At 44.8% G+C, this 24,666-nt stretch overlaps 1 protein-coding gene across 2 annotated transcripts in view; it reads left to right on the top strand.

Moving 5' to 3' along the window:
• The first annotated feature begins 784 nt into the window (after positions 1-784).
• Positions 785-24,666, top strand: part of CASQ2 (calsequestrin 2) — a 61,722-nt gene continuing 37,840 nt past the window's right edge. Inside the window, exon 1 of one of the 2 annotated variants that reach the window (XM_044238982.1) lies at positions 785-1,303. In XM_044238982.1, coding sequence (XP_044094917.1) covers positions 785-1,303 — 519 coding nt within the window. The remainder of the gene's footprint in view (positions 1,304-24,666) is intronic. The other variant, XM_044238983.1, reaches the window with a different exon arrangement.

Raw genomic sequence — 24,666 nt, 5'->3', positions numbered from 1 at the left:
TAAGACGGTTTCTGAGAAAGACTGTTGAATTTTTATTTTATTTAAAATATTTTAAAATATATTTTAATATTTTATTTATTTATTTATTTTAGAGAGAGTGCATGAGCAGAGGGAGGGGCAGAGGAAGGAGAAAGAATCTCAAGCAGACTTTCCACTGAGCACAGAGCTGGACATGGGGCTCAATCCCACGAACCCCGACATCACAGCCTAAGCCAAAATCAAGAGGAACTGTGGCCCCCGGTGGGCTAGCAGGCAGGGTGTCCCTATATTGCTTGCCTAGTGCCTGGCAGTGCCATGTCAGCATGCATGGTACAGCGGCCAGCCAGGGCCAAGTTCCCAAGAAGAGAGGATGGGAGGCAGGGAAAGGCAGGTGCAGAATGTGAAGCTCACCTCGGGGCTGCACTTGGCTCCTGTGTGAGCAGTGTTAGGGGACAAGTAGCCTGTCCAGCCTGGAGGGGACAGGCTGAATACTCTCCCCATAGTAGTTGAACAAATCTGAGATCTGGGTGGCCCTGTGTATGTGCAAATGTCTTCACTGACTTGTCCCACTACTGTCCCATCTCTTTCCCCTCTCATCGTCTCTCCCTCCTTCTTCAGTCTCTTTATCTTCCTTGACCTTGCTGGCCTCCTTATGTCTGGTGCACACATTCTCCTCTTTCCCTCCTGCCTCCTCCCTTCCTACCCCTCTGACAGACTGTATCAGCGAATCCCTCAACAGAGGCATATCTAACTTTTTTATTCATCGCATGATTTATTTTTAGCCTGAAACAACTGCATCCTAAAAATGGAGTTCCTGATGAGACAGGGGCTGGGCCGAGCTATGCGAGGTATCTGGGGCTTGGCCGCTCAGCTTGGCCCTCAGTCTCCGCACGCGTGTGTCCTGAGCCCAAGAGTACTGCTTGGTTGGAGCCCAGGAGGTGGGGAGTTGGTCCTCGGGCCCAGGAGGGACAGAGGGGAGGGACCGAATCTACTTCTCTGCTCCCCACTTCTCTCAGCCAGTCCTCTGGAGTCTTCCGGCCGCTTTCCCGCACTCAGGCTTCCTGGAAAAGTGAAACGAAACTTCTCCCAGATGGAGAGAGTGCACCTGTTCATCGTGGGGGTCTATCTGCTGTCCTCCTGCCAGGCAGAAGAGGGGCTCAACTTCCCCACATATGATGGCAAGGACCGCGTGGTCAGTCTCACGGAGAAGAACTTCAAGCAGGTTTTGAAGAAATATGATGTGCTCTGCCTCTACTACCATGAGGCAGTGTCCTCAGACAAAGTCGCACAGAAACAGTTCCAACTGAAAGAAATTGTGCTCGAGGTAAGCTGGGGACCTGCTCACCACATTGTCCCAGGGAGCATGGGCTGGCCAGCGGCTGGGAGGTGGGAACACCGGTGTGGAGACTCTGTCCTGAAGTCCAGCTGCAGTTTAGTCTGGTTTGAATCTGAAGATATCCTTGTTGCAAAGCTGGGCTGTGGGAAGAGCAAAGTGTGGGTCCCGGCTTCTAAAATGGGGACAGTCAGATGTGTTGCACAACGCATAGTTCTGATTTAAACTCTGTCACCTGATGGTCCTCTTGACTTTTCAAGGGCAATAGTCGATGTTAAATCTATCATTGAAAAGCCTGGCTGAAATGCAATTCAGAGATGATCTGTGGGTTCCATTTGGTGTGCTAACTTCCCCCTCTCCGTTCCCTGAAGTTTCCCCATGATTCTGGAGAGACAGGAGGCATTTGACCTTGCTTCTCCACATGGGTCAGATGGGGAATATCACAAAGTGGTCTTTGCCACTAGGGATTTGGGTTCGGTCAACATTGCACAGTATGCATATGCGGAGATCTGTAGTTACACGTTCATTAGCGGGATTTTTTTTTTTTTTTCCTCAGAAAGTTATTGGTGTGTGTTCAGGGCAGATGCTGAAGTCAGTTCTTATTTTATCTGTATTATGTGGCCAGTTTGTAAGCCTGGCATGGGGGTGCATTCTCTAATCCTTGGTGAGTGCTCCAGGGCCAATTCCCACAACACCTTCTGGACAGTGTAAGGTTGCTTACACTTCAGGAGCACCTGTGAATGCCAGGAATTCTAGTAGTCACCAAGATCCCTTCGCAGCCCCACGCCCAGCTTAGGCACAAACCTGGGGACAGGGCTATTTGAGAATTATAGCAGCTTATTAGCTAGCATATCAGAAAGCTCAAAAGAATCAAATATTTTGATTAACAAAGTTACCATATATCAAACACATGTAGATTTGAATCCCTCCAAATAGATACCAATAAATTCCATGAAAATCATCTCAAATATTATAAAATATAATTTAAAAAGTACTTGAGAATCCTAAGTGTCTCTTGATCATACAAACAGCTATTTTCAGAGCTCTTCTATATGGTGGCGTGGTTATTACAGAGAGCTTGGGTTGACAAAAAGCTAAGCATTTTAAAAATATCACAACTACCACCATATTTTTCCTCAGGCTTATCCCGGGGGCTGGAAGTGGAAATTCAGTTCCCTCTGTGGGTTGCAAGCAAAGAGAAAGCAGGGACAGTTTTTAGATCTTTGTACTATATATGGGAATATCAGAGGCTGGAAGAAACCAGGACATACAGCATAGCTGCTGCTTAGCCCCTGAAATACTCACATCGTCATCTCTGTTTCAAATGGCCCTACTCAGTTATCAAGAGACACTTTTCTGAAGAAGTTCTTTGAAGACATAAGGATTCCACCCCACATTCTCGTCACTGTCTGATAGCCTGTAACTCAGAAAGAATGCCAATACGAGTAAAGATCTCTGGCATATTAAAAGACATGTGCACCCACGCACACACATACACTTGCACACACATACACACACACACTCCCTCAAGAACATATCTCCCCCAAAGACCTAGGGCCACGTAGACCTGAGAAAGGACTTTCCCCTGGGCTCACCATCCCTTCAGACACCTTTGATCCCAGAGTGCCTGGCAGAGACCCATGGGACATAGGCGATGTCCCACAGGCTGCTAAAGCTGAGGTGGGAATCATGAGGAGGAGAAGGACACAGAACATGGAGTCAGGGAGATCTAGATTTATATTTTGGCTTTGATTTTCCTGGGCACATGATATAGGGCAGGGACTTAATTTCTCTGAGTCTCTTTTTCTTATCTATAAATATGGGAAAAACAATCATTATACCTATGTAAGAAATAATTAAATAACAATAATATTTATTGGATGCTCACTGTGTACAGAGACTGCTCTAAGCACTTTGTATATGTTAACATGTTGAATCCTTACAGTATTTCTATGACATTGGCATAGTTCCTATCCCCATTTTACAGAAGGGGACACTGAGGCACAGAGAGGGTAAGTTGCCCAGGGTCACTCAATCAGTGCAGGTGAAGGTGGTCTTAGCCCCTGCATTGCACTGCTGCTGTAACCAAATAAGATGATGTTTAGTTAGCTGCTAGATACCCTGTTGAGGATCCTTTCTACTCTGCCTTAAATAGAGTTGCTCCGCCCATGGGCCTGGGCCTGGAGAGGCCAGCTGTATCAGCAACAGGGTTGAGAAGCACAGAGCAACCTCCCCCCCAATCCCAAAACAGGATACCAGTCACGTAGCTGTCCCAACCAGGGAAGAGTCCCTGCTTCCTTAGTGATGACCCGGGAGCGGAGGGGGATTTGCTGGGGTACCTGTCAAGTGCAGACTCTTTCTCAGAGTCCAGGACAAAAATGGTTCTGGGAATACCATGGGTAGAAAGAAAGGGATGTAAGCCTCTATATTTCCCTCCTCATCAAAACAGTTATTTTGTCCTTTTAATTCCCTGGACCCCCCCCACCCCCGCAAGCTGCCTTAAGGGAAATCCTCTGCCAGTGCCGGGGCTGTGGCTGCTGGGGGCTAAGAGAAGAGGAGGCAGCTCCCAGAGAATGTCCACAGGAATGAGGTCTCAGGCATGGGCAGACAGAGCAGGGACAGTGGACTCCTTTCCTCCTACTTGTTCAGGGAGGTAGTTTCCGACGTTTCTATCGTAACTCACTATGACGTAGTGCTCATGGACATATGCATGCATACACACACAGGAAACACAGATTTCACGGGACTATTACTGTTTGGGGAATACTTGGATTTTTAACAAAATTCTTTTTCTTCTATTTCATTCTGTTCTGTTCTTGTCTATTTTTGATCTTTTTCAATTAAAAAAATATTGATTCCAACCCATTAAACCGATTGCATTCTACAATGATGAGCTGTCATTCCCCTCCTTGCCCCACCACCAGCCAAAACACCTAAGAGAATTTTAGGGATTAGGAGCTCATAACTTGTCATGTAAGGGGTGCCCCGTTCTGACAAAAACCTAAAGAAGCTGACCATAGCTCCTGCCACTTGAAAGGATTTTGCCTGCCACTCTAGGGATGACCATGAAAAGACCCAGCAACAGCCCTGTCTGCAGGGTGAGGAGGCACTCACCGACTTGGGGTCTTGAAATGCTGATCAGTCACACATACATCTGTCACTTGCAGGTTGGGGTTTGGGCAGGGGAGAGATACTATGGATACAGGAAAAGGAGACACTTGGGTGGCTCGTGGCCCATTATGGAAGAAGGGCAAACAAAAGCTACAGTGCAAGGAGCTCATTGTAATGATAGAGAGGCTTATAAGGTTCTCTGAGAGCACAAACAAGAGCCCCACTCTCTGGGAGAGAAGTGGAAGGCATGACAAGGAAGAACTGGTTTGTTACAATGAGTGGAATTTACCAGGCAAGAAGCAAGGGCTGGGGAAGAACTGCAGGAGGAAGGATTCTGACAACACTCAAGGATCTCCCCACCAAATTTTCCTAGAATTTGGCCGTGATGGCCTCATTCTTTTAGGGTAGGGTTTTTGTCCCTACTTGGTTAAAGCCCTGTGGGCAGATCCTTTAAAATACTGCCAATCACTTGTACCTGCCTCTGACCAAGTTTGAGTTCTGAGTGAGAACAAGGTTTGATAAAGGGAAAGAATGTAAGGTCACTAAAAGCTTAGGCAGAAAAAGTGCAAATAACATGATACCAGGAGGCACCAAATTCAAACTGCTGTCCAGCTTGGCTGGGTCTGGCTCTGGAAGGCACCAGGGGCGGTGTGGGGTACACAGTTCGGTAAAGGTGTTCTGTAGAGGCTTGCTGAATGAATGCCATGTCTGATGAAATGTTGTCTTTAAGAAGCATCTAGATTGCTCTGAACCCTTTACTTCAGAGCTGTGGCTTTGTAGTGATGGGACTCAGCCAGCTGGTAATCCCGATTCCTGGTTTGGCATTTCATCCACAAAGAGCACATACTCACTTAGAAATGTCAGAATACATGGAAAAGAAAAACAAAGACAAAAATAATAGCCACCCAGAAAGAAACAGTTCACGTACTGAGAGATTTCTCTCCCATATTTTCTGTCTATATGCAAACATACATTTTTCAGTTGTTTTGTATTATTAATATAATTTTGTTTCCTTTTTTAAATTTCAGTATATTGTGAGCATTCCTCTGTCATCATAGAGTGTTATATTCTTGGCAAACGTAATGTTAATGCTGGCCTAGCATTCCATTGTATGACCATGCATATTTTTGAGATAAGTGGCCTATTTTGGGATGTTGACACAATTTTCAGAGTTTTAAAAATCTTTGTTTAGATTTTCATTGTACAGTTTCATAAAAAATTCTTTTTTTTTTTTTTAGCTAACTGGGATTTTCCCATAAAATTACCTGCCATTTACATTTTTTTCTCCCATGAATTAATTTTCTGACTTTCCCCCAGTTTTCTGTTGAGGTGTCAACACCATTTAGTTGCAATTTTATACAATGTTTCCTTCAGCTTCAGCCAAGACAGTACACAGAGTTACGCCATAGAGGCCAGATTCTGTTAGCATCATAGGACTCAGACCCAAGAGGAGGATCTGCCCAATGATTCCGATTCTTCCCTGCTCTTCTGTTTCTGGCTTTGACTCCCCCCTTGAAACTGCAATGCAAGCCATTGCTGCTATCATGTGTTCCACAAACGTTGCCAGAGAAAGTCCTCCAATGTCACTGACCTCTCTTGGGTTAGAATGCTTGAGAGGTGGTGTGCTCTAAAACATGGACTTTCGAATCAGATAGATTCGAAGTCCAGTTCCCAAGGAGGAAGTCTGTGGTCAGGCTCCTTGTTTTGTAAAGTGGAGACAGTGGTGGTGTGATGATGAGTTAGTCTGGCAAGAGCGTGGTTCAGGCATACGGAAGGTACTTTGACAAATATTGTCAGCTTGCAGCCGGTGCTCCCCTTTACAGTCATCATTTTAGATACCGCCCACCCTAACCCTGCCACTTTACAGACTGAGGACACCAGGCCACTTGCAGAGAGCTCAGGACTGATAACATGGTGCCATGTTGCTTATTCTCAGCCAGCTGAGCCCCAGAGGGAAGAGGGGACTTGCCCTTGCTCACAGATTCTTGATGTCTGCCCTCCCCCATGTGCAGCTCTCCCTCTGATCTCCACGACTTTGCTGAGTCTGTTCTTGATATACTCAGCCACTTTGCCCACACCATTTATGAACTGGGCTTCTTCCACATTCTCAGTTCTGGTGCCGTCCATCTTTGAGGAAAGATCTTCCAGTCTCCTTCCAGCTCCTTCTACTTTATTCTTTCTCTCTGCGGAGACATACGTGGAAGTTCTCTCTCTGGACTGGAAACCTCTGGAGGGCAACCTGAATTCAAAGCAAACTTGATAATAGAGGAAGTGGAAAAAAGCAATTGGAATCAAATTGATATGGGCAAGGACCAAAATCGGCTTGTGAGTCAAAAACACAGCTGGATGAATGGTTTGGGGGTGAACGTACTGGACAGCAGAAGGAGGCAGAAGGATGGCAGAGGGGGCTGTGCATAAGCAATATGGCTTCCACATTAGGAGTTCCTTAGCTCCCTGGGATTGGCGTTCTAAACATCCAGGCAGGTATGGGAACTGTTTACTTCTTCCTATCCTCACCTGCCTTCACACGGGTATTATCCCCAAGTCCAAGGCCCACTGCCTTTCCTCTACACCACTCCACTTCCAGGAAAACAGCATTCCAGCCTGAACAAGGAGAAAGGAAAGAGGACTGAAACTTTTTCCTAGAGAGCTTCGTGCCCATATAGAAACGATGTGTTGCTACCTCAGCACCTCTAGAAGGAAAGGAGAAAGGAGACGTGCATGGACCTTGGTTTCAGGATCTCTGGGCATTCCATATCACATCTCATGTTCAAAGATGATACTATTAACTGTGTATGTGTGTTTTGGGGGAGCGAGTGAATAGGCCAACCTGTAATCAATACACATTTATTGGGTTAGGAGAAACCATGGGAGATCTAGTCAGGCAAGTTACAGAATGTTTTAGAGCCTGAAAATAAGTAATGTGAATCCCTGAACAGAACTATCAGTTGATCAAATATGCACTGCCCTTACCAGACTCTGAGTCACGTCAGCATGAATACGTGAATGAATGAATGAATGAATGAGTCAGTGAACAGAAGATGAACGAGCTGTGCTTTCCTCACTGTGAGCAGTTGACAACCGCTTCAGTTGTTTAGGATGAGCTAGGTCTCTTAGATGGACAGGCAGCTTGTGGTCTTGCAGGAATAGCCACAGCATCCTGCTAGCTGCATGCCAGGTTGACCCAAGTCTCCTAGTATTTTTCAACAGACCTTAGCTAGGGTGCAAGGTCAGAGGCTGCTCCTGAGCGTCCCCCTGCAGGGACCTTCCGTTCTTCCTGCTTAAGAGGTCCCACTTCCGCTCACCGCATTAAAGTTGCTGCCATCCACACACAACCTTCCTGGTGGCTCTCTCCCAGGCCCTCTTAGATACTGAATGCACATCATCACATAAGATGATTGGAAATGCCCTGTCTACTAGTAGGAAGACAGCTTGTTGTTATGACCAATTTTCCAGTGCCGGTAAGCAGATTATTTTCCAATAATTTTTGATGGTGATTCTGGCACAGATTATTCATTATGTCTTGTGGAGGGGTGGGGGAGGCTGATTCCACCATCTGTAGCAGAATCAAGAATCAGAATCCTGGTCAGTGTAGGGCTCTGGGTTCTATTGCTACTTAAGGAAGTCTCTTGATACTGCAGCTCCCAGTCTACTAAAGTCCCTAACAGACTGAGCTCCCTTCTCTATTCAGCACTTAGTCTCCTAATCAGTTTGCATATCAGTGAAATCTCTCTGGCTGGGAGTGAGTGGCACAAGATTTTAGACCCTGCAGTGTGCCCAATGTCATTGACGTGACTCTCGTGCTCTTTCTGAGCATGCCCAGCCTCTTATATCCAACCTCAGATGAGGGAGCCATGCTCAGGAAAAGCAGACAACTGGAGTTCAGAGTGCCTGAAATTCTCTCACACTTGCTTTTTGATCCAGAGCAAGTCACGGAGAGGCACCTCATTTCGCTCATCTATTAAACCAATCATGTGGTTTCAGCCAGTGAGTTAAAAGACATAAATGGAATGCATGTGAATAAAAATTTCTTATAAAATTGTAAGAAGCCTGTACAAGAATCAGATATTATCTTGTTATGCTGATTACTATTACGCTGATACTAGGAGATTAATCTATGTAGAATGCCTAAAGGAGTGCCTGAAATATACCCAGTGCTTATCAAATGCTAATTCTCTTCACCTGTTGCTTGAAGTTTAGACCATGTTCTAGGTTAACTGCAACAGTTCTCAATCTTGGCTACATATTGGAATCACCAAAGAATTTTTAACAATACTGGTGCCTTGGGGCGCCTGCGTGGCTCAGTTGGTTGAGCATCCAACTCTGGGTTTCGGCTCAGGTCACGATCTCAGGGTCATGTTCTTGGGGTTGAGATAGAGCCCTGCATCATACTCTCTGCTGAGGGGGGGGGTCCTGCTTGAGATTCTCTTTCTGCCATATCCTCTGCCTCCCCCACCCCTTACCACCTGCTTGTGTACTCTCTCTCTCTCAAATAAATCTTTTTTAAAAATACTGGTGCTTGGGGTGCCTGGGTGGATGTCAGGGACCGCCTCCGGCCGGGAAAGTCCCCACCATTACAAGATGGCGCTTGGCTCACTGCCAGCAAAATACGCTGCAAGTGAACACCGAACTTTCTGGTGAAGCCCACCTAAAGGAGGACATAGTCATTGGCTGTTTCAAATTTAATCAGCATAGTAACAGGACTCTCATTGGTTCTCCCCATTGCTTGGCCCCTTATTGGTCACCTTGTTCACTGATTGGTCATGTAAACGTATATAAGTGTGTAGACTTGCGGAAATAGAGAGAGAGAAGATACATCTGAACCGGGGCTTCTTGTCGTCCTTGCGGGTCGAGGGCGACAGGTGGCTCAGTGGGTTAAGCCGCTGCCTTCGGCTCAGGTCATGATCCTGGGGTCCTGGGATCGAGTCCCACATGGGGCTCTCTGCTCAGTGGGGGCCCTGCTTCCCTCTCTCTCTCTCTCTCTGCCTACCTCTCTACTTGTGATCTCTGTCTGTCAAATAAACAAAATCTTTAAAAAAAAAAAATACTGGTGCTTGGATCTCCTCCCTCCAGATACTGATTAAATTGGTGATGGGATAAGGGATGTTTTTAAAATAACAGTTTTTAAAAGCTCTGTGGGTTATTCTCATGTGCAGCCACACTTGTAGACACTTGAGAATTGATGCTCAAAATGCAGACCCCAGAGCAGCGGCAAAGGCATCACCTGGGAGCTTGTTACATTTAAATGGGATTCTGCAAGTGATTCCAAGGTGGGTTAGAGTTTACCAAGCACAGCAGTGGTCTCCTGGGCTAGAGAAAATTTCCAGATGACCAGAATCGTGTTCCAACTGGTTGATCTTTGGTCTGTTGACATAGCTCTGGTTTGAACTGATGCCATAAATTGGTTCTGGGGTTGTAGGGGTTCAGGTCTGCCCTAGGACTCAAGCCCCAGTATTCACCCACTGTCCCCTTTCACATCCAAGGACTAAGATTTTGGACCTCCTTAAAAGGGGATATTTGGGCCATGGGAAGTCTTATCCTACTTGAGAGGTTTCCAGTGGAATTATGGATTTTTCTGAGGCCAGATCAGAGGGTAACCTTTGGGCAGGGTACAGAATGTACCTTCAGAAAGGAAAAAAATCATCCATTTGGTTGCTATGTCACATTGCCCTTTTCCACAAAGAAATGGCAAAGCGGAGAACCCTGGAGAATACGGGATACTAACGGGTTTGTATGTATGGGTGTTAAAGTGTTTGACAGGAAACTATGGGAAATCTGCTTAGAGCAATCTAGTAAGTGTTCTATAATGTGAAATGGCCCTGTGACCACCCAAAGAGAAATATTCATTCCTTTATCCATCACATGTTCATACCTGCTTCCTTACAAGATGCAGGGGAAGGGTGCCTGGGAAACTCAGTCAGAGTCAGTTAAGCAGCTGCCTCTTGGTTTCAGCTCTGGTCATGATCGCAGGGTCCTGGGATCAAGCCCTGGGTCAGGCTCCAAGCTCAGCGGGGAGTCTGTTTGAAGATTCTCTCTCTCCCTCTCTGCCCCTCGCTCTCTGTCCCCCCCAATAAATAAATAAATCTTTTAAAAAGTCTTAAAAAAAACAATAAAATGCAGGTGACGTGGCACCCTATGGCTAAAGAGATTTTCTTTTATTAATGCTAAGAACTCACTTCCTTTAGTTCTTTGTTTAAAAGGCGCCTTATAAAAGAAGTTAATTGCCTGACCTCCTACATAGCTCAGTCTCTGAGCACTCCTTTTAACCTCTCTTCCCTATTCTTTCTCCATAGCAGTAGGCTGACACATTGCCCACTGTCTGACACCCTTACAGAATGTAAAATCTATACAGGCAAGAGCAAAATGTTCCCTCCATTGCCATATGCCAGCATCTACATCAGTGTCTGGCTCATGGTGGGCACCCAGTGGCATTTGTTGAGTGAATGTTAAATGAACAGAAGAGAAGAAGAAGAAGGGAGATAGCACTTACTATAAATTTACCATAAACCATACCCGATATGGGTGCTTTATGTGTATTATTTTACTTAATTCTTACAGCATTTTTTCACAATGCATGCAAAGAAATTATCCCAAAAGTTAAGAGGAGAAATTGCCCAAAGTCACAAAGCTATAAAATGGTAGAGCAGGATTTGAACTCATATCTGTTTGGTTCCAAAGGACATGGTCCTTCCATGACACCAAGGAACAGCTGAGAGGGATTGCTTCGTGTTTGTAAGCAGTGCCAGCTTAGAAAGGGACAAGTGTCTTTAGTTTGTATTCAGGATTTTTACCCATACTTGAGCAACATTTAATTGTACAGTCGGACTAGGTTGAACTGAAATGAACAGTGTGAGCAAATGGGCTAATGTTTCACGCCTACTTGGGATTTAATAAAAATCCAGCAAACGCTGGATGGATGGGTGGATGGAGGGATGGAGGAAAGATGGATGAATGGAAGGATGAAAAGAGAGGGAAGGAAAGGCAAGCAGTGGTAAATCTATTGCGTATACGGAAAATATATTTCTCCTTGATCTCTCTTTAAAGTTAAATTAATTAAAAGAAGCATTGCACTCCTGGGTATTTACCCCAAAGACACAGATGTCGTGAAAAGAAGGGCCATCTGTACCCCAATGTTTATAGCAGCAATGGCCACGGTCACCAAACTATGGAAAGAACCAAGATGCCCTTCAACGGATGAATGGATAAGGAAGATGTGGTCCATATACACTATGGAGTATTATGCCTCCATCAGAAAGGATGAATACCCAACTTTTGTAGCAACATGGACGGGACTGGAAGAGATTATGCTGAGTGAAATAAGTCAAGCAGAGGGAGTCAATTATCATATGGTTTCACTTATTTGTGGAGCATAACCAATAGCATGGAGGACAAGGGGCGTTAGAGAGGAGTAGGGAATTTGGGTAAATGGGAAGGGGAGGTGAACCATGAGAGACTATGGACTCTGAAAAACAATCTGAGGGGTTTGAGGTGGCGGGGGGGTGGGAGGTTGGGGTACCAGGTGGTGGGTATTATAGAGGGCACGGCTTGCATGGAGCACTGGGTGTGGTGAAAAAATAATGAATACTGTTTTTCTGAAAATAAATAAATTGGAAAAAAAAAGAAACATTGAGTGGAAAAGTATAAAATTAGATTGACCCTGTCATATCCAGGAATGTTTTTGTCATCCTTGCTTCATCCCACTGAAAAATGGGTAAAACTGATTTAAAAAAAAAAAACAAAACCACAGGACACTCAGTCCCAAGTATCTATCCAGCGTGGGCAGAAACCTCTAGGCTCTGCAAGGCTGACCCTGCCTTCAGACCTATTTAGCACTGGCAAATGTCCCTATGATTGCATTTCTAAACCCCAAGAGAGGAAGGCAAAATGAAGTTGCCGGAGTCAAGTAAATCTACAGATGGAATGATGTGGGAAGCGTGGGCAGAGAATAGGATTCAGGTATTTCTTCCAACTGTTCACGGCCCAAAAATGGCATCCTCCAAACTTGCACCTGCTGCCCTCTGTAAAATCAGATGAGGTCAGGCTTATTTTGGTTTGGCTGTGGGAATGAATCCTCCCCTAGAACCAGTGCTCTCTCAGACAATGTATACCCATGCCCGCTCTGAAATTGCAGATCTCCTTAGAGCCCAAGTGCCTCCCAAATAATTGATGAGAGTTTACTGTGCACATCCCAGGGGCAGATGGTGAAAGACAGAAGTGCCATTAGATGATCGTGGCTTGAATTGACAGAAGGAGACCAGTTCTCCTTCCATCTAGAGAATTAATAGAGATTTTACAAGATGGAAAACCCACTGTTGATTCAGACGTTTTTAGACCATTGGAACTTTCTTTCCTCAGTCCAATACTTGATTCCAAACAGGATGTCTGGCCATGATATCCCTTAGGTAGACCTTCTACCAATGCTATACATTTTTTAAGTGGAGACATGAGATACCATGAAAGTCACCACTATAAAACTATCATAAGGGGCGCCTGGGTGGCTCAGTGAGTTAAAGCCTCTGCCTTCGGCTCAGGTTATGATCCCGGGGTCCTGGGATCGAGCCCTGCATCAGGCTCTCTGTTCATCGGGGAGCCTGCTTCCCTTCCTCTCTCTCTGCCTGCCTCTGCCTACTTGTGATCTCTGTCTGTCAAAAACATAAATAAAATCTTTAAAAAAAACTATCATAAGATGAAGCAGTAAGATGAAAAATTCAGGGATAAGATGTTTCAGAATCACATGGTTTTTCTTTCAAAACAGCAGCCCCCTTTTTTTATAGTTTGGACACCTCTGGTTGGTCTGGAGGATTTTCATATCATTAACAGCTCAGCCTTAGCATCTAAGGTGACTTTGTCCACCAAGAAAGCCAGCCCTCCAAAGCATTGAGTCTGTACCCGAGAGCCTTGGAGGCTCCCTCTTCTAGCAACTGGATGCAGTTTTATCCAGATAAGCTGTTTCTGTTTGAACAGCTATGTGGGAAGACGGCCAGTGCGCCATCTTGCAGTGTGCTGGGCCCCGCCAGCCAAAGCCGCTTCTGAGTGCCCGCGGAGCCTGTTCCAGGAGTGTCTGCCTGCTGCCCACTGCCCCACGCCAGGCAGGCCTCTCCTCACCATCTGCTGTGTGCTGGGCAGGAGGCAGACCAGGCCAGCCACCAGGTACTCCTTCACACGCTCACCTGCCTCTACTTCACACCCACATGCACGGCCACTTTGGCTCAGGACCCCAAACGAATCTGACCACACGTTTCTGATTTATTTATGAAGGAAACGAGAGCATCTCCTGTATTCACAGGAAAAGGTGAACATGACACATAAACAGCATCCCTCAATATTGCCTCACAAAGAAGCACACGCTTTGGGGCACCTGGGGGGCTCAGTCGGTTGGACATCTGCCTTCAGCTCGGGTCATGGTCCCAGGGTCCTGGGATCAAGCCCCATTTTGGACTCCTTGCTCCGCAGGAAGCCTGCTTCTCCCTCTCCCCCTGCTGCTCCCCCTGCTTGTGCGTACTCTCTCTCTGTCAAATGAATAAATCATCTTTGAAAATGGAGCCACCGTGTCAGGTTGGAACCCAGCTCTGTTACTTTAGTGCTGTGTGGCCTTGGGCAAGTTGGTTGACCTTTCTACGCCTCCATTTCCTCAACTACAAACTTCTGCTTTCTGTGGGTTTTGGGACGATCCACTAAGATAATCTGTGTAAGGGACTGGAGCAGTATCTAGCACATAGAAAACACCCAATGGGTGCTCTTTTTCTTACTGTTACACTGCTTCTCAGCATGGTGGAAAGAACACACAGCTCTGGTTCTTGGGTCTCGTCCCTGGCATTGACAAAAGACAGAGCCTAAGAACACCAGTAGAAACCATCAACAGCCTCCCTCTTCCCCTAAAGCTCTCTCGGAGGCCACCCATTCCAGCCTCAAGAAGTCCCAATATTTACTTCCATCTCGTAAAATAGCTGTTCCACTCCCTCGCCTTCCTCCTGCATGGAGCCATCACGTGCCAACGCCCAGCTATACATAGCCTGGGCCTCATCTGCAGGTGGCAGAAAGTGCCGGGAGATTACTGGGGATAAACGTCAGCTCTCCAGTTTCAAGGAAGGACACACAGCTGCTGAGTGGCTTGACACGTTGCCAGATGGTATGAGGGATAGTGGGTGAAAACAGGGTGCTTTTTGGCTTACAAGGAAAGAGCAGCATTGTGGCCGGGATATTTTTAATGACCAGCCTCAGGGATGTTCACTTTGAGCAAAGACCTGTGACATTTTTTCCCCAGGCTCCTCAGTACTCCATTTTCTTCAGACTCTTGACCCTGCAGAAAGTACCCCCCAACCCCAACTCTCAGTTCCCTTTAACAGAACCTCCCCATGCCTTCCCCACCTTCCCTCTGACCATGAGATGTGGCACCAATGGAGCTTTCCTCAGTCCATCCCGGGAGGTAAGGGGTGCCATGAAGGGACTGCACTTGGAGGGTCAAACACAGGGTCCTGATGGTCTGCATCTGCTCTCCCAAGGCCCGGGGAGCGGTCACACGGCCTTTGGAACGTGCCCCCTGGTGCGGCTGGATGACTCTTTCCTGCCTTTCATGGGCAAACTTCTTGAACCAGGGATCCACACCTGCTCTAACATGTCCTTGCCACCCACTCAAATGCTTAACTCCCAGTGCTTTGGCTTCTGGCCCAGCTCCTCTCTGAAAGGTCACCAGTGACTTACCAGTCCTGAAAGGAGAGACCTAGTGGTGGTCCCACTGTCCATGACTCCCTGCAATATCCCTGATCCGGCCACCTGCGCCTTCTCCCCTGCTGTGACTTTGGAGTCCCCACACTGTGTTCGCTGTCTTCTGATTCCTTCCCCAGGCCTCCATGCCTCCAGGGCACGCTCCTCTTTCTGCTCCTGCCTCCTGTGGGACGGCCAGTTTCCCATCCTGTGGTTTTCTCACACCCTGGCCTCCCTGAAGATGCTACCTGCCCTTCCGCCCCCACCTCTCTCTCCCCTCCACTTCTCTCTTTGAGACCCCTCCCCCGAGCACCAGGTTGACACCTCCAGCTCTTGGCAGGACTTGGATTGCCATGAACGCACTGCATCGAAATCGAAACGGAGAACTTCGCCTCCGGGTCTGGCTGATGTCAGTGTTTCGTTCTTCCATTCGTTCCCTGGCTGGGGACCCTGGCACCATCTCGCCTCCTCTTTTTGTGAGGTCTCCCTCCCTTCTCTCTCCAAAGCCACGGAAGAGCTCTAGTTGGACTGACTCTACACTTGGAACATCATTTCCTACTTTACCTCCATCCCCTGCCACCACCTCAGTCTGAGACCTGTCCTCTCCCAGACAACGCATCAGCCTCTCAGCTGGTCACCCTTCCTTTGCACTCTCCCTTCTGTCGGTCAGAATAGACCCTCCTCCAACTCCGGTTGCTGTATTGTTCTCCTACCCAAATACCCCCAGTTCAGAACCACTCTCCTCATATTCAAATCCTTTACCCTCTTTTTCTTTTTTAAAAGATTTTATTTATTTATTTATTTATTTAACAGAGATCACAAGTAGGCAGAGAGGCAGGCAGAGAGAGAGGGAGAAGCAGGCTCCCTGCTGAGCAGAGGGCTCAATGCAGGGCTCTCAATCCCAGGACCCTGGGATCACAACCTAGGCCGAAGGCACAGCCTTTAACCCACTGAGCCACCCAGGCACCCCTACCCTCTTTTTCTTGTATGCCTTAAATACACCACTCTATTCAGCAACCTCAGATAACCTCTCTGTTCCATACCCTCCCTGCACATCTGCATCTCCAAACCTCTGCTTCTGCCATCTTGTCCTCCTGAGATGCCCTTGGGGCTGGCTTCTGCTTATCCACGTGCAGCTCCACCATTCAAGGTCTAGGGGGCCTCTCCTCTCCCAAGTAGTATCCTCTTGCATTCATTCATTTCCTTGAGAAACTAATTGTGTTTTCAGTTTACTGCAAAGTAGCAATGTGGTTCCAGTTCTTCTGATTTTTCAAGGAAAGTTTGAAACCTCAATTTCCATGTGAAATTGCTTAATTTAAAAATTTTCACACTATGCTGTAAAGATGGTTCCTACAAGAGGCACATAGTCCCTTAAAATTACAATTTATAGACTACTTCATATACCATGCGGATAGCAAATCATAATATATTCAGTGTACAGAAACAAAAGAGAGTAATAATTCTTTTCAGGACGGGTTTTTGGATCTATAAAAGTAGATTTTCTTGGCAATCAGGAGTTGGATGTTCATCCTATGAATTTGGGATTTAAATGACAGGACAAAAATATGGCAGTGTTCATCACTTCTTCATTTTACAGGTGAATTTAGTAATATAACATTTCTATCAGTTAATGTCATTAGATGGCTTTAAAATCTTCTTATTTTTATTTTATGAAAATATTCAATGAAACAAATTTATTATAATTTTTTTTTTAAATAAAGGAGGGAGAAAGGCAGGGGAGGAGCAGAGAGAAAGAGAGAATCTTAAGCAGGCTCTGTGCCTAGTTTGGGCCTCTACCTCACAACCCTGGGATCATGACTTGAACCAAAATGAAGAATCAGAGGCTTAACTGACTGAGCCACCCAGGCCCACTTCAATGAAACAATTTTCATTGTGATGTAACTGACATACATATTATTAAAGTGTACAACGTAATGATTTGATACCTATGTATATCGTGAAATGGTCCACCACCGTAACTTTACCTAACATATCCATCACCATACATAGTTACTAATTTTTTTGTGATGAGAACATTTAAGATCTATCCTCTTAGCAACTTTGAGACATACAATACAGTATTATTAACCTTGCCTATTATGCTGTATATTACATGCCCAGAACTTACTTTTCTTATAGCTGGAAGTTTGTACCTTTTGACCCCCTTCATTCATTTCACCCAACCCCCACCACCTTTGGCAACCACTCATCTGTTCTCTGTATCTACGAATTTGGTTTTGTTTTTTATTTTGTTTGTTTTTAGATTCTACAATTCAAATGAGATCGTACTGAAGGCAAGGAATTAATATTTTTTGAGATCCATTCTGGTCAGTTACTCAAAGGGAGAGCAGGGGGAGAAAAACAGACAAGGACACTTTGTTTACAGCTATCAAATAAGTAAGTATAGTGATTATATAAGTCAAGGCATCCTTTACAAATTGAGAAAGAGGTGTAAAGGAAAATTATAGCATGCCTCAGACAAGAGTACAAAGGGCACCTGATTCAGACGAGGAGTCAGGGCATGTCTTTTGAGGAGCTGACGTTTATGTGTAGACTTCCAGGATAGTTGGAGTTGGTGACAAATGGAAGGAAAAGACTTCTAGAAAGAGAGAACGGCATATGTGGAAGCAGAGCACCTGCAGTGCCTTTCTGTGGGTAGAACAAGGCATTCCCTGCAGGCAACTGCAGCCGGTGCCCAGCCTAGGGCTTGGGAGTACTGCTGAACAGACACCCCATGCAAAGGCCTCCCAGGGTAGAAAAGAGCTTGACAGTTTGAGGCACTGAGGAAGAGTGTATGAAGTAAGAGGTGGAGTGGCCCCAAATGAGGTTGGAAAGGCAGGAAGGCCACACCATGAAGGGCCGTGTTGGCCATGTTAGGGATTTTAGATTTCATTCTGAGTGCACGGAAGGTAAATCCACACTGCTTATCACTGCCCACTAGGCTCTGTGTGATTTGACTTCCCTGCCCATGAGCTCTCTCTCTCTCTCTCTCTCTAATTCTCCATAACCCTTGTTTTCTACCTTTTGTCTTTTTGTACCTACCAGTTAATTTTCATTAGCTTCCTTCTTAATGAAATCACAGAGTTCTTGACACTCTGTATCTTACACACTTTCACTGAGCACAGACCTCGATCATAGCAGGTCCTGGATGAATAGTTTTTGCTTTCTTTCCATTCCAATACATTAGGCTTTGGTTCTTTTGAATTGGCACTAGGTCCAGAATCGTATCCAGCTATCATAATATTAAGAAAAAAAAATAAAATTTATTAAGCACTTACTGACTGCCACACTGTGTCAACAACTTTACGTGCATTATCTCATTAATCTTCAGCCTTGTGAAATAAATATTGTTATTGTCTATATTTTGTAGCAGAGTACCCCAGCACTTGTGATCTAGTCAGGAATCCAGGTCTCTGACACCAAGCATTGTATTATTAACCACTGGGCTAAACTATTTGAAGATGGGATTCATTTATTCATTTAAAGATGAGATTTACTTTGATTCCGTCATTGTAGAGATAACAATGGCGTGATAAATACCTATACGATGCAATATAAAGAGAGAGAGAGAGGGTATACTACGGATATCTACTTATTTACACTGACTTATGCAAATAATCTAGTATTTTTTTTTTTTTTGTAAAGTTAGTTTGTAGTCAAAATAATCATCTGGGGTCAAAGCAAATCCTAATGTTTCTGGAAAGAATGAGCATTGCGCCAGTACCCAAGGCTTTGTGTACCAACCCCATTGTGTGTGACAACCCCATTCTCTAGGAAAGACAATAGATAAGACCATCTGAGAAGTAACCAACCAAACAAACAAAACTAGTGGGGAAAAGATTATAAGTCAACAGGGGAAAACTGTAATCACATCAGAAAAGAATATTCCAGTTTTCTGAGAATTCAGGAGACATGTTGACTCTGTTTTTTTCTCTCTGATTCATATTTGTAACTCAATCACTCTAATTAGTGACAATCGCCTCTTCCTATTTTGGTTCAAAATCCCTTGATCTTAGAAAGTGCTTGGGCCAGTCCATCCATTCATCAAAGTATGCTGAGTCTCTAAGCTGCTACACGAGAGACCAGAGGACACAATGCCTGATGTCCTTAGGGAGGAAAGGTTGACCCTGCAGAAGAGGCTTATACATGACTCTAATGACTGCAAAGTCAGTGTCAGAGTGCCATGCCCCTGCCATGGGCTTCGGAATTCACAGAAAGGAGGCTGGAGTGAAAGATGAGCCTGGAGCTGGCTTTACAACCAGGGGTGCCAAGGCTGGCAGCAACTGAGAGAGCACAGTAAGACTGGGCAGCAGGAGAGTGGAGAAAGGAATATATGAGCTGGAGATTTAAGATCAGAGCAAAGGCGGAGACAAGATGGAGCCAAGTTGGAGAGTCTGGCTGGTCCCATCAGCTCGGTAGGGATTCTTGGTCCTGGGGGGCCTGGGTCATGTCAGGATTCAGCCTGGGAGGGCCCAGTCTTTCACCACAGACCTTCTCCCCCAATCCAGCCTCACTGCTTTCTCTTGGGTTGCCGCCAGCCCTGGCCACCCTTGGCTCAGCCCATGGGGGTGATTGCTGGGACTGACAGGAGTGATGACAGAGCTCAAGTGGGCAGGCTTTGGGCCTAATCAGGTTGGGGGGCAGAGTGACGGGACACTGCAGGGACTGCACCTACGATTGCCAAGGAGGAGGTACACAGGTCTCAGCTAACATGCGTTTCTGGCCCATCTGTGACTACAAACTCTGTTCGTCCATCTGTTTTTAGGATAGTGGCTGACTATGCTTAGCTAAACAAGAAACCCAAGAAACAGAGCTGAGCTTGTTTGAGACAGCACCTCTCACTCATAGGGGTTCAAAAGTCACATATAAACACGGATAAGGTAATAGATGCCATGCTTTCCATGCCTAGGGGAGGCATGCATTTGCAGCGACCTAAAGTCCAACAAAACATGGTGGTGTATGCCTAGGAGAGGTCAGGGGTAAAACTTCTGTTCAGTTCTCAGAGTTCATCACTTATATTCTTACTGTAATTAACATTTCTCTCCTGTGCCTAAGGTAGAGGGGTCAACAGAGCCAAGCATGGGCCTGAGGGTCACAGTTGAAAAACATGATACCGTATCACTTTTGGATGGACTGACAATCTTTTATAGCAGTGATTTCTACAGTGTGGTGTGTGGCCTGAGATCTGCTGTGTCAGAATCAATGGGTGTGGCAGTGTGGCTTACAAAAACATACATTTCTGAACCCCACCCCAGCTCTGTTCTCTAGTTTCTGGTGCGGAGGCCCAGGAAGCCTCATTTTAGCCAGTGATTTAAATGCATGCTGCTGCTTAGGAACCACTGCTAGAGGCTCATGCTCCAGGAGTAGGGAAACTTACTAATATCACAAAGCCATTAGGTCTCACCATCATTATTTTTGAATGATAGACAAGGGAACATTTACATCAACATTTTGATAGCACTAAATAGGGCAGAGTGGCTTCTATGTCTACATTTCAGAAATGACCTTGTCTAATAAATTGAAGGCCGTAGACAAAAGCCAAGTGACTTTGCAGAAAGATGGGCCTGTTTAAGCATTGCAGAAGAGCTTAGATGAGTCATCACATAAACACTGATGATGATGTCTTTCATCCTAAGCCTTCCCTAGTCTTGGTCAAAATCCAAGAAAGGAGAGAAAACTGCCTGAGGGGCAGGTGGTGCCATTTGTGGCCTGCCCCTCCAACCCGTAGTCACCAAGGGCACTCCACAGAGCAGCTTCTGAGCTGTGACCAATATGCTTAGCCTTAAAGGAACAGAAGTGGTTAGGAGCAGAGAGAAAGAAAGAGAATGAGGAGCCTGTGAGAAGGTTAAGAAGGGAAGAATGGATGGGCACAGAAAGTCCTCAAAGAAGTTATAACAAGGAAGGAAATCTAAGGGAGAAGCCACAGATGCCGGCAACAGTGAAGGGAGACAGGGATGAAGAGAAAATGAGAGAAGCAATCACAGAAGAGGAAGCCAATGGATTTATAGCACAGACTGTAGAGCCAAATAGATCCATGGTCACTCCACCAAGAAAACAAGAAATCTTAAAGTTATGTGCACCAAAGAACAAAATAGCAAAATGTGTGCAACAAACACTGATAGAACTGAAAGGAAAAGTAGACAAATTCCTAAGAACGAAAACAAGGCATGGATGTCCACTTTTAACTACTTTTGTAATTCAATATAATGTTGGAAGTTCTTGTCAGTGCAGTAAGTGAACACCAAAAAATGAAAGGTATACAGATTGGGGTAAAAAATGTCCATATTTGTAAATGACACAATTGTCTACATAGAAAACCCAAAAGAATCTGCAAAAACAAAACAAAAACCTCTTAGAATTAATAATAGTTCAGCAGGGTTGCAAGATGCAAGACAAACATACATCAACCAATTCTATATCTATTTACTGGCCATAAACACATGGACATCAAAATTTAAAATAAGATACTATTTAAAAATCACTCAAAACATTTAAATAGTTAGGTATAAACCCAGCAAAACATGCATAAGACTTGTATGCTAAAGACTACATACTGCTGGTGAGAGAAGTCAAAGATCATCTAACTAAATGGAGGGGCATACCATGTTCATGAGCTGGAAGACAATAGAGTAAATATGTCAGTTCTCCCCAAGTTAACATACAGATTCAAAGAGTCAATGCAATTCCTGTGAAGATCCTAGAAATATTTTTTGTAACTATAGACAAGATTATTCTAAATTTTATATGGAAATGCAAAGAAACTAAACTAGTTAAAGCAATTTTGAAAAAGAATTGTGTGGGGGTGCCTGACTGGCTCAGTCAGGGAAACATGCAACTCTTGATCTTGGGGTTGTGAGTTTGAGACCCATGTTGGGTGTAGACATTATATAAAAAAAAAGAAAGAAAGAATCGTCTGGGAAGAGGCAGTCTACTCACCTTCAAAGTCTATTTTATAGCTACTGCTATCAAGACCATGTGATATTGGCAGACAGAAAGGAGAAAGCAGCAGTAGATCCATATAATTATGTCAACTGATATGCACAAAGGTGCAAAAGCAATTCAATGGAGGAGAGATGGACTTTTTAACAATAGTTAATTGAACAGAAAAAAAAAGAACTTCAACATAAATTTCACACTTTACCTAAATATAGCTTAAAATGGATCATGAAATGAAAAGTAAAATTAAAAATATACAAATTTTAGAAAAAGAGGGGCACCTGGGTGGCTCAGTTGGTTAAGCATCCAATTTTTTTTTTTAAGATTTTATTTATTAAGTGGAGAGAGTGAGAAAGAGAGCACAAGCAAGGGGGAGAGGCAGAAGCAGAGGGAGAAGCAGATTTCCTGCTGAGCTGGGAGGCTGACATGGGGCTCAATCCCAGGACCTGGAGGTCACAACCTGAGCCAAAGGCAGCCATTTAATCATCAGAGCCATCCATGCACCCCCAAGCATCCAGTTTTTGATTTCAGCTCAGGTCATGATCTCAGGGTCTTGGAATGGAGTCCTGTATCAGACTGCCTGCTCAGTGGGGAGTCTGCTACAGGATTCTCTCTCCCTCTTTACCCTTCCCTCTGCTTGCTCTCTCTCTCTCTCTCAAGTAAATAAATAATTTTTTTCACAAAAATTTTTTAGAGAAAGAATTAGGAGAAAATTTCAGGGTACAGGGCTAGACAATGAGTTCTCAGACTTAACACCAAAGGCCCAACCTATAAATTGGACTTCATCAAAATTAACAACTTTTCTTCTGTGAAAGACCCTATTAAGAGGCTAAAAATGATAAGTTATGGAGCGGGAGAAATATTCATAAACCACATCTCTGATAAACGGCTAATATTAAAAAGCTCTCAAAACTCAACAATCAAAAAGCAACCCATTTAATGAATAGGCAAAGACCTGAAAAAGAATTTCATGGAAAAGAAGACATAGATGTCAAATAAGTACATGAAAAAATGTTCAGCCTCATTAGACATTAGGGAAATGCAAATTAAAATCATAATGAAATGTCACTACACATCTGTTAAAATGGCTAAAATTAAAAAATAGTGACAACCCCAAATGCTCGCAAAGATGTAGAAGAACTAGATCAATCATCACTACGTTGCTGGTGGGAATGGACAGCCACTTGGTTAGATAGTTGGGCAGTTTCCTTAAATGCTAAACATGCAATTACTGTACTCAGCAATCACGCTCCTAAACATGTTTCCTAGAGTAATTAAAACCAACCTTCACAAAAAACCTGTGCATTAATGGTTGTAGCAGCTTTCTTCATGATAGCCAAAAACTTTAAACAACCCAGATGTACTTCAATGGATGAATAATTGACCAAACCGCAGTACCTCTATACCATGGAGCACTTTAAGAAATAAATGACCTTTTGATATACACAAAAATCTCAATGAATCTCCAGAGAAATATGGTGGTTAAAGAAGATAATCCAAAAAGTTTACATACCTCGTGATTCAACTTATGTAACATTCTTGAAGTGAAAAGGTTATAGAAATCTTTTAGGAAGGGGATGAGGGCAGGAACAAGCAGATAGGACTACAAAGGGATAACATGAGGGGTCCTTGTGGTTACAGAAATATTCTGTATCTTGACCATATCAATGCCAAAGTCTAGTTTGCAATATTGTATGGCAGTTTTGCAAGATGTTACTTTGGGGGAAACCAGGATGTACAAGGGATCTCTGTATTATTTCTTAGAAGTGCACGGTAATTTACAATTACCTTTTTTAAAAAGTTTAAAGAAAAGTGATATTAATATTTCATGATCTCTCTGGTAGCTTCTCCACTGTTTCTATTTAAGCCCCCATTAGTCAAATGGCAGGACTTAGACCTCAGTCTGTCAGGGCCTCCCTGCTTCCTTAGAACTGAGTTTCAGGGAGGTTAACACAATGCCAGTCCCGCGCTTGACATCATCATCTGTGCTGGTATCTACCCAGAGTAGCTCCCAGCCATCTGTCCCCCTAGGACACTGCTGCATCCTCTTCCCTGTTGTGGCTGATGGTTCTATTCCAGTGTACCACTGGTTCTTCCTCTCTGTGGGCTACGGGAACACTTCCGGGGCCATCTTGGATCTATCGGACAGACACACCCAGTGCACATTCCTACTCCACAAGCCCAGGGGTTGAGGGTTAAGAACTGTGCTTGGGTACTGGGTACACCGGTCTCCTTTGTTTTCCTCAGCTTTTCTGGTCTTCCTCAGTTTTTTCAAGACCGAGAGGGAGGATTTAGATGGGGCACGGTTAAGTGACCACACAGGGTGCATTGTGAACTCCTGTGCCGCCACCTAACTCCAGGTTCAAATGGTGGCTAGTGAAGGGCTCTGAGCCCCTTGTCATGTATCCATGGTCATCCAAGTATTCTTGGCTTCCTGTTTGAGTCCTACCTCCCCAATTCAAAGTTTATCCACCTTGAGGGCAGAGAAGGGTATGGGACAGTGGACATAGTCTTCCAAATCCTGTATCTTAGGATTCTCACATTTTCTCTCTTTGGTTCTCAGCCTTCTGCTAAACCATCCTTCTGCTGAGGGGATAGCATGG

This window comes from Neovison vison, chromosome 2 (assembly GCF_020171115.1).
Source record: "Neovison vison isolate M4711 chromosome 2, ASM_NN_V1, whole genome shotgun sequence".
Taxonomy (NCBI): Eukaryota; Metazoa; Chordata; class Mammalia; order Carnivora; family Mustelidae; genus Neogale; species Neogale vison.
This window is presented reverse-complemented; position numbering and strand designations above follow the sequence as displayed.